This window comes from Trachypithecus francoisi, unplaced genomic scaffold (genome assembly GCF_009764315.1).
Source record: "Trachypithecus francoisi isolate TF-2019V2 unplaced genomic scaffold, Tfra_2.0 Lachesis_group12, whole genome shotgun sequence".
NCBI lineage: Eukaryota > Metazoa > Chordata > Mammalia > Primates > Cercopithecidae > Trachypithecus > Trachypithecus francoisi.
Genome location: NW_022681457.1, coordinates 15708841 through 15719496, shown reverse-complemented (window position 1 = coordinate 15719496; position 10656 = coordinate 15708841). Strand labels below are relative to the sequence as shown.

Sequence of the window (10656 nt, the reverse complement as noted above, 5' to 3'; positions counted from 1 at the left end):
AATATTGAACTAATTTGAAGTAGTTTGTTTTTTGTTTTTGAGACAGAGTCCCGCTGCTCTGTTGCCCAGGCAGGAATGCAGTGGTATGACCTCAGGTCACTGCAACCTCCGCTGCTTGGGTTCAAGTGATTCTTGTGCCTCAGCCTCCTGAGTAGCTGGAATTACAGGTGTCTGTCACCACGCCTGGCTAAGTTTTGTATTTTTGGTAGAGATGGGGTTTCTCCGTGTCAGCCAGGCTGGTCTTGAACTCCTGACCTCAAGTGATCTGCCTGCCTCGGCCTCCCAAAGTGCTGGGATTACAGGCATGAGCCGCCGCGCCCGGCCAGCAGTTTATATTTTTCTTTTTTTTTTTTTTGAGACGGAGCCTCGCTCTGTCGCCCGGACTGGAGTGCAGTGGCTGGATCTCAGCTCACTGCAAGCTCCGCCTCCCGGGTTCCCGCCATTCTCCTGCCTCAGCCTCCGGAGTAGCTGGGACTACAGGCGCCCGCCACCTCGCCCGGCTAGTTTTTTGTATTTTTTTAGTAGAGACGGGGTTTCACCGTATTAGCCAGGATGGTCTCGATCTCCTGACCTCGTGATCCGCCCGTCTCGGCCTCCCAAAGTGCTGGGATTACAGGCTTGAGCCGCCGCGCCCAGCCAGTTTATAATGTTTTTTATTCCTCGGTTCTAAATCTGTAAGGAACATAAATGGGGTGATTAATTTTGGCTCCTTGAATACCTGCCTGGCAGGTGCTGAGTCAGTGGTACCACGCGATGACTCGGAGGTTCTCACTCAGGGACACCCTTCTGACTCCGTTTCAGTCCATGACTCAGGAGGAAAGGTTCTGGGGCCTCACCAGCGCCCTACACACACCCTCGTTTCCCGAGGGGCACCATTATAGTCTTCCTTTATTGGCTGTCCTTGTATAATACAAATCTTCAAGTTTAGATACAAAAAAAATCTGGAAATAAAAGATAGAAAAGTACCCGCCAGGCACCCCTTCCCCTTCTTCCCGGACCCCTCCCCAGCGGGCACGGACATGAGGTAACTGCGCATCTTCTCCTCCTCCCCCCTCCCGGCCTCCTGGGCCCCCAACTTGGCCCCAGCCCCCATGAGACCTTGGCTCAAGGAACACATGGGCCCCAGAGTTGGAGGGCAATGGGGGTGAGTACAGCATTGGCAGTGAACGCAGCGTGTGGGCAGAGGGCAGCCCTTAGCTTGTGCTGTGTATGGGGGGAGGAGACGACCAGATTTGGGGTGGGCACTGGTGTGGGGCCCAGGAGAGCCCCTAAGCAAGTGTCCTCCCCCATCCTGTCCAACACTGGAAGGTGGGAGGTCAACAGAAACTGGGAAATGGAGCGTGAACCAAGGGCATTCAGTGGGATTGTGGCCAACCCCTGTGTCTGGGGTGGGGGAAGGGGGCATTGCCAGCCTAAGTCCGGCAGTGAAATGGTTCCCTTAGCCAGGCTGGGTCCATCCCTGAATTCCATCCTGTTCCAACCTGGGTGTCACAATGTTGGTTCTGTAGTGGTTGTTGGGGTGGTTGAGAGAGGGGGGTGTTGAGAGGGTGCTGAGGGGCGCAGCCCCAGAGAGCAGGGTTAGGGGAGAGGTTGTGCCTCCACCCCCAGGCGTGGGGCACCTGCAGATGATGGAGTGGGCGGGGCGGCTCGGGCTACAGTTCAATCTCGAATGTCTTCTGCAGGTCACCAGAAAAGGGGTTGGAGGGTTTCTCTACGGTGGGTTTGCCTTCTAATGCCGCCCACTGGGCCTCAAAGGGGTCCAACTCTGGAGCTGGGGCAGGCGCTGGCTCTGGGGGCCAGGGGGCCCCATTGGGGCGAGGGCGGGCCTGGCTCCCAGGGGCACTGGGTATGGCAGGGGGTGGGAAGGCCCCAGCTTTCCCAAGCAGGGTGGCGGGCTGAGGCTGGAGCTGGGCAGCTGAGCAGAAGGCGTTGGCCACCATCTGTGAGGGTGTGATGCCCACCACAGGCACCCGGGGCATCGGTGGGTAGCCCAAGCCCGGATAGGTGGGCACAAAAGGGGGCTGCATGTGCGGGGGTGGCAGGAACACGGCCACTTGGGCAGATGCTGCGTCAAAGGGCCCCACAGGGGCAGGGAAAGGCTGCAGGGCAGGAGGCATGGTGGGCACCGGGGTCACAGAGGCTGTTTGCTGCTGCTGCTGCTGCTGCTGCTGTTGCTGCTGCTGCTGGGCCTTGGCCACCTGTGACACCTCCTCCAGCCATCGCTCAGCCTCTGAAGGTGTCCGCTTGTGCCCGGGCTGGAAGGCAGCTGCAGGGGGCACAGAGGGCTCACCCCAGGCAGAAGTCCCTGGAGAGAGAAGAGGGACAGGTGAGGGGGCAAGGGCTTCAGCAGAAGAACCTCAGGCTGGGAACTGGCATGGTGTGGGGATCAGAGCACAGACTCTGGAGCCAGACCGCCTGCCTCTGAATCCCAGCTCTGCACCTCCGTAGCTTGCTGACTTCAGGCAAGTGACTTCACCATTCTGGACCACATAATGGCTCTGGAGTGCTAAGAACATACAATTCTGAGCTTCTAAGGTCCTATGATGGGAAAGTCTAAGTAGGACTGACATCCTCCTAGCTCCACTACCCTTCTGACTGGTGAGTGCCAAACCTATTCACTATTTTGTTTTGTTTGTCTGTTTGTTTTGAGAGAGTTTCACTCTGTTGCCCAGGCTGGGATGCAGTGGCCCTATCTTGGCTCACTGCAACCTCCGCCTCCCAGGTTCAAGCAATTCTCATGCCTCAGCCTCCTGAGTAGCTGGGATTACAGGCACGCACCATCACGCCCAGCTGATTTTTTGTATGTTTAGTAGAGGCGAGGTTTCTTTTTTTTTTTTTTTTTTTTGAGACGGAGTCTCGCTCTGTCGCCCGGCTGGACTACAGTGGCCGGATCTCAGCTCACTGCAAACTCCGCCTCCCGGGTTTCCGCCATTCTCCTGCCTCAGCCTCCCGAGTAGCTGGGACTACAGGCGCCAGCCACCTCGCCCGGCTAGCTTTTTGTATTTTTTAGTAGAGACGGGGTTTCACCGTGTTAGCCAGGATAGTCTCGAACTCCTGACCTCGTGATCCGCCCGTCTCGGCCTCCCAAAGTGCTGGGATTACAGGCTTGAGCCACCACGCCCGGCCTGAGGTGAGGTTTCAACATGTTGCCCAGGCTGGACTCAAACTCCTATCTCAAGTGATCCCCCCACCTCGGTCACCCAAAGTACTAGGATTACAAGCATGAGCCACCACACCCAGCCGGTATTCGCCATTTTGAATGTCACCCTTGATTCTCTAATACTTTCAGAATGTATTGTTTTAGGAGTTAAGATTCTAAGATTGCATGGATCTTTCTCCACATGTATAATATTATCCTAACATAGTAAGGTCCGACAGTTTAGGGTGGGGCTTTCTAAGATTCTCGAGTTCTGCATTTACAGCGTTTGAGATTCTAAGGTGCTCCTGTGGTTCTAGGATAAGCCCCTGGCTCTAAGATGATACACAGTTCTCAAGGATTCCATGGTTCCAAAACGATCTCTGGGATCTAAGGTGATCCCAAGATTCTAGGATGAGCCCATGCCTCTGAGATGACCCCATGGCTCTAAGATGATCCCGTATCTCTAAGATAAATCATGGTTCTAAGGTGATCACTTGATTCTCAGGTAATCGCATGGCTCTAAGATGATCCATGGTTCTAGGATGATCCTCTGGCTCTAAGATGATCAGTGTTTCTAAGGTGATCCTATGGCTCTAAGATGATCCATAGTTCTAGGATGATCCCTTGGTTTTAAGGGGATCCCATGGTTCTACGGGGATTCCATGGCTCTAAAATGATCAAGGGCTCTGAGATGATCCATGGCTCTAAGATGATCACATGATTCTCAGACAATCCCATGGCTCTAAGATGATCCATGGTTCTAGGATAATCCCCTGGCTCTAAGATGATCCCTGGGCCTAAGGTGATCACATGATTCTCAGGTAATCCCATGGCTCTAAGATGATCCACAGATCTAGGATAATCCCCTGGCTCTAAGATGATCCATGACTCTAAGATGATCACATAATTCTCAGATACTCCCATGGTTCTAGGCTGATCCCCTGGCTCTAAGATGATCCCTGGGTCTAAGGTGATTGCATGATTCTGAGGTAATCCCATGGCTCTAAGATGATCCATGGGTCTAGGATAATCCCCTGACTCTAAGATGATCCATGGTTCTAAAGTGATTGCATGATTCTCAGGTAATCCCATGGCTCTAAGATGAACCACGGATCTAGGATAATCCCCTGGCTCTAACATGATCCATGGCTCTAAGATGATCACATGATTCTCAGATAATCCCATGGTTCTGGTTCTAGGCTGATCCACTGGCTCTAAGATGATCCCTGGTTCTAAGGTGATTGCATGATTCTGAGGTAATCCCATGACTCTAAGATGATCCACAGATCTAGGATGATCCCCTGGCTCTAAGATGGTCCATGGTCCTAAATTAATCACATGATTCTCAGGTAATCCCATGGCTCTAAGATGATCCATGGTTCTAGGATGATCCCCTGGCTCTGAGGTGATCCATGATTCTAAGCCTGTAGGATCCCAAGACCCCTGGAGTGTCTGGGTAGCCCTGGATAGAGGAGGGGGTACAGGAGGGACATGCAGGGTGGCTGCCCAGTAGAAAGCCTGGCTTTACCTGTTGTGGCAGGTGGTGGCCCTGGTGCTGGCGCTCCAGCACTGGCAAAAGATGAACTGATCTGTGTGCACAGAGCGTTGATGCTGTCACTGTCACTGGCGCCAGGAGGCTCCATCTCAGGCACTGGGAAGCAGGGCAGGACGGAGGTCAGCAAACAGGCCCAGGCCCTGTCGCAGCCCCGCCCTTTATCCCACGCCCTTTGTGGTCCTCTCTTGTGACCTGTATCCTTTCCTGCTGTAGTAACTAAGTGGCCATGACCGCCAAATAACTGCACACATGTGTGTCACATCTGAGTGGCAGAATGATCAACTTAGTGTGTGATCTTTGATGGTTGACAGTAACAGGGACCCCAAACCAAGGACCTCAAGATTTGTGTGTGGCCACAAACCAGAAGAGATGTCTAAAATATTTAGCAACATATATTAGTTTAAAAATATGCCCAACCACGTGCATGGCAAGGACATGGGCCCAGTCTGAATGGATTGTGGCATGGCCGCTCACTGGCTAGGGACCATTTGTCCAGCTTTGGGCAGAGAAGTGGGGCCCTGTCCACCCCACCCAGCCTGACCTATGGCAAACATCATGAGAGCAGAGATGCACCTGTGCCAGCAAGGCAGGAGACACTGAGCAGGCATGGCGGCCCCGCGAGCGCTTGGGATGAGCAAAGGTACCATCCAAATAAACAATTAAGGACTGCCATGTGTGGTGTGTGACACATGTCTGTGACGTTTTAGCCAATGGCTGTCTCCAAGGGGCCATGTAGATGCTCCAGTGAACATCAGAACTGGCCGTAGGAGTCTGCAGGTGTGCTGTGGGGGCGCCCAGGTGGGACAGCCAATGTCAACAATGATTGTGTATGTTCATCCATACAGGCATGCAGCTTCTGAGGTTGTGGCATCTGAGTGTGACTGGAGTCCAGGTGTGTGGCGTCCTGATGCATGACTCCCAGGTGTGAGTGCATCTGCCGTGTGATGTACGAGTGTGTTTGCAGGTGTGCATGAATCTGCACATGTGGCTTTGGAGTTTGCATAAATCTGGGTGTGTGATCTGTGAAGGTGTGTAAATCTGAGTGTGTTTCTTTTTTTAAAATATTTATTTATTTTTGACACAGGATCTCATTCTGTTGCCTAGGCTGGAGTGTAGTGGCACAATCTTGGCTCACTGCAACCTCTGCCTCCCAGGCTCAAGCAATCTTCCTGAGTAGCTGTGACTACAGGTGCATGCCACTGCACCTGCTTAACAATAAAGGTTAATTTTTAAAATTTTTTTGTAGAGATGAGACCTTGCTGTGCTGCCCAGGCTGGTCTCAAACTCCTGAGCTCAAGTGATCCTCTCTCCTTGGCCTCCCAAAGTGTTGGGATTACAGGTGTGAGTCACCACGTCTGGCCATGTGTGACTTCTGACTCTGTGATTTTGGAGTGTGTGTGACTTGAGAGTATACCTGACTCTGAGTTTGTGACTTCTGAGCATGTGTGACATGTGTGTGAGGGTACGATGTCTATGTATGTGAAATTTCTGTGTGGCAAGTCACATCCAAGTGAGCGTGCAGCTGGCCACAGGAGTGTGAGGCTTCTAAATAAAGCCTGGAGCTCCTGCCACCTCTCAGGAGCGTGTGTGACAGCCTGGGGAGTGTGCCTGATGTCAGGCTGCATAAGGACAGCAAATGTGAGGGTGTGTGATGGCCCAGGAGTGCTGCAGGCATGGAGTGAGTATGCGTCACTCTCAACAAGGGTGGGCACCTGCTCACCGGTTACCTTTTAGAGCAGCCCAGCCTCCTGGATACAGCTCAACACCCTCCCACACCAATCCCCAAGGCCATAATGGGTAGGCGATGCCGATTTGGCATCCAGGAACAAGAGAGTGGGCCAGACCACATGGCTTCACTGGCTGCTGGTGGGGAAGACAGCCCTTCTGCCTGCCTCCCTCAGGCAAAACTCAGTAGCATGCCACTTCTATCTTCTTCCTTTCTCATGGCAGACATTGTTCTTAATTTTTTTTTTTTTTTTGAGACAGGATCTCACTCTGTTGCCCAGGCTGGAGTGAAGTGGTACAATCTGAGCTCACTGCAGCCTCAATCTGCTGGGCTCAAGCAATTCTCCTTTCTCAGCCTCCTGAGTAGCTGAGACTACAGGCATGCACCACCACACTAGACTAGTTTTTGTATTTTTTTGTAGAGACAGGGTTTAGCCAAGTGATCTGCTTCAAGGGATCCCTGAACCCCTCTTGGCCTCAAGTGATCTGCCTGCTTTGGCCTCCCAAAGTGCTGGGACTACAAGCATGAGCCATTGCACCTGGCTAGACATCGCTTTTAGATCATGACGTATACCACCTGTCTCCTTTCCCTGGCCCACGGCAGACATTAGTAATCAAATACAATTTTTTCCTCCACGGAGCTCTTTGCTCACTGTACCCATCACCTGTCCAGACTTCATGGCTCCCCTGGCCAAGTGCTAGAAGAAACAGATCCTTGTAACTCCATCTTCCCTTCAAGTAAAACAGGACCTTTATATCTCCTCTCTCCTACCACCAGCCATGGCAGACAATGCCAATCAATTATGATGTGCTGCTCCTTTTTGTGATGGGTACTGCCTCTGCTCAACTCTGTGCCCACAACAAATATCCCTGATCCATCACTATGTCCCCTGACCCCTAGGATCTCTGAGCTCACTGGTGTCCTGCATGTCATGTTTCTACTGACCAAATTCTGGGAGTCTCCCCTTTGGGTAAAAACATAACACTCTTGCTACTCTCTCTTCTCCCTTGCCCATGACACACACTGTAAGGAGATCATGATTGCTAACCAATAATGATGTGCACCATCTTTCTTGTTTTCCTTAACCACAGCAGACATTGCTAATTGATCATGATTTGTGATGCCTTTTTTGCCATCCCTTGATGCTGTCTGCCCTAGGCAGACATTGCTAATCCATCGCAATCCTCCCTTCCTTAGAGTCTGAGGAATACCTGTATCCTTCACCTAGCCAGATTTCATAGGCAAATGCTTGGAGGGAGAGAGCACGCATTAACTTACAGTGCTTCAGTCCACTTCTGAGCAAAAACAGGCCAACAGTGTTGCTTCTCTTCTTTCCCTGGCCCATGGCAAACTTCCTTATCCATACCCGACTTCTTTGTCCATAGCGGACTTTGCTAACTAATCATGACGTGCGTCATCTTTCTCCTTTTCCTTAACCACACCAGACATTGCTAATTGATCATAACTTGTGATGCCTTTCTGCTATCCCTTACTCAGAGCAGACACGGTTTATCAATCCTGATTTGTGCTCTTTCCTCTCCCTTGCCCACTGCTAATCGATCATGACATGTTCCACCTCTCTCTCCTTTGCCCATGGCAGACAGTGCAAATCAATCACAGTGTGAACCATCTCGCCTCTATCCCTTGCCCACATCAGATAGTGCCAATTGATTCCAGTGCCCTTTCCCACTGGGCCCAGGGCTCACCTGTGCCCTTCACCTGGAAGTCAGTGCGGCGCTGCAGCGTGGATGGCAGCTCATTCAGCCGTAGGCTCAGCTGCCGTTTGAAAGGTGAGTTCTTCTGGCTGAGTGCTGGGAACCCACGGAAGGAGCCCTGGCGAACCAACTGCTCCAGGGGTGCATGGCGCCGGGGGATGGCGGCCGCAGTGGTGCCTGCAGCCACGGGGGTGCCTGCCTCACCCTTCTCACCAGGGGATGTGGTGGCTGGTGTTGGGGACACGTGCCCAGGCTGGGCAGGGCCAGGAGCCACAGTGGGGGCAGCTGCTGCCTCTGCTGGAGACATGGGGGAGATGGATGGTTAGATATCTCACCATGGCATTCAAGGCCTCTCCCACCTGGTTCTCTGGGTCATTCTCCAAGGCTGCCTTCCTTGTCAGTGAGTCCTGCCCTTAAGACGAGCTAGTCAAAGCCTTGAGATATCCCTCACTCCCACCCAAGTCAAGATCCCCTTCCCCAGGTGGCCCTTGGAAAACCGTCCCCCAGGCTCACCCTCTGTGTCTCTCCAGCTTCCTGCCCCTTTCTGTCTTGCCCTGCTGCTCTCACCATTCTTCCCTCGAAGACCCTCTATCTCCCTTTCCGATCATTTAACAAACATTTATTTGGTGCCGGAATAACGTATCAGGCATTGTTCCAGATGCTTTGCAAGTATTAACTCATTCAATCCACACGACTACGCATGGGGTTGATACGATCCTCATTTTACAGATGTGGAAACTGAGACCCAGCAAACGCCCAGTGTGATATGCCCAAATGACACTGCTAGGAAAGGACAGGCTGACTCTGGAGCCCATGCTCCAAATGACTGCCCGCCCTGTCTCCCTCTGGCCTGTCTCTCCGTATCATGTCTTTCTCTGTCACTGTCTGTTCCCCTCTGTCTCCCACCTCCCAGCCTTCTTCCCACCTCAAGGAGCTCCTCCCTTCCTCCAGTCATTCTAGACATGGCTTAGATGCTTCATCCTCTGAGAAGCTTTCCAGATTGTTCTGGTCTCTCAGCCTGGCTCCCTCCACTCTGAGACTGTTCTCTGTCCTCTGGGAGGAAGCCTGACCTCCGGACTCAGCAGGAGAGGCAGGCTCTTCAAGGGCAGGGCTCCCCTCACCCCTGCCAAACTACGAACACACACCTACCCTCCTACCAGGGCCTCCCCGAGCTGTGGCTTGAATACCATGGAGCTTAAACTCAGGCCCAGAGAGCCCCTCCCAGAAGGATGTCGTCCAGTGCTGCTTCTCCCATCGTGACACAATGGGGCACCCATGCAGGTCTGGCCCAGGGCAGTGGAAACAGCCCAGGACAGGTTGGAACCAGGAAACCACCTCTGCCCCCACTCACTGTGTGACCTCAGGAAGTCCCCTCCCCTCTCTGGGCTCCAGTTTGCCAACCAGAAACCTGGGATAAGTATCTCATGCTACTTCCCAAGCCTCCGAGAGGGTCAGTTTAGGTGGTGAATGTTAAATGTTTTGGAATCCAACAAAAGCCTGCCTGGACACAGTGGCTCATGCCTATAATCCCAGCATTTTGAGAGGCCGAGGTGGGAGAATCACTTGAGGCCAGGAGTTCAAGACCAGCCTTGCCAACATGGTGAAATACCATCTCTACTAAAAATACAAAAAAAGATTAGTTGGGTGTAGTGGCACGTGCCTGGGATTACAGCTACTCCAGAGGCTGAGGCAGGAGAATTGCTTGAATCCGGGAGGCAAAGGTTGCAGTGAGCCGAGATCGCACCATTGCACTCCAGCCTGGGCAACAGAGCGAGACTCTGTCTCCAAAAAAGAAAAAAAAAACAAGCAAGCTTAGCTGGGTGTGGTGGTGGGCACCTGTAATCCCAGCTACTCAGGAGGCTGAGGCATACGAATTGCTTGAAACCAGGAGGCGGAGGTTGCAGTGAGCTGAGATGGCGACACTGCACTCCAGCCTGGGTGCCAGAGACAGACTCTGTCTCAAAAAAAAGATGTTCTTTTTTTTCCCCTTACAATCTGGGATCCAATTCAGGATCACATCTTGCATCTATTAATACCTGTTAAATCTCATTAGTCTCCCTTAATCAGGATCAGTTTCCAATGGTAAATTCTTTGTAAATTCTAAGTAGTGTTTTCCCAAAAAACGTAAACTAGAATTCACAGTAAAAAATAAATTAATTAATTAAATTATATGGTGACTCAGGACATACATACAATTATAATTTAAACACACACACACACACAGTTTTAGAACTTAGAAAGTAACCATTTACCTAGAAAGTTAGTTTTACCAAGTATGTTTCAAACTTTCTTGATGGCAATCCAGAGTAAGAGATATCTTTTATATGGTAGCCTCTTACATGCACATACACACACACACACACACACACACACTCTCTCACTCAAATAAAAGTATCATTAAATTATATTTAACCCTTATGTCATTCAATATACTCTGATATTTTCTATGATTCTCTATTTCATTGTTTTTAAATTCATTTTTTTTTTTTTTGAGACAGGGTCTCACTCTGTCTGTCACCCA

General features: G+C 51.5%; 1 protein-coding gene across 3 annotated transcripts in view; it reads right to left on the bottom strand.

The window, feature by feature from the left end:
* Window positions 1–858: 858 nt before the first annotated feature.
* The window catches only part of NUMBL (NUMB like endocytic adaptor protein), a 25252-nt gene continuing 15454 nt past the window's right edge, over window positions 859–10656 (bottom strand). For 2 of the 3 annotated variants that reach the window (XM_033224923.1, XM_033224924.1), the window contains exons 8-10: window positions 8127–8432; window positions 4668–4790; window positions 871–2305 (exon numbers count right to left, since the gene is read on the bottom strand). In XM_033224923.1, coding sequence (XP_033080814.1) covers window positions 1653–2305; window positions 4668–4790; window positions 8127–8432 — 1082 coding nt within the window. In that variant the 3' untranslated portion in view covers window positions 871–1652. Of the gene's footprint in view, window positions 2306–4667; window positions 4791–8126; window positions 8433–10656 lie in introns of all 3 variants that reach the window. The other variant, XM_033224925.1, reaches the window with a different exon arrangement.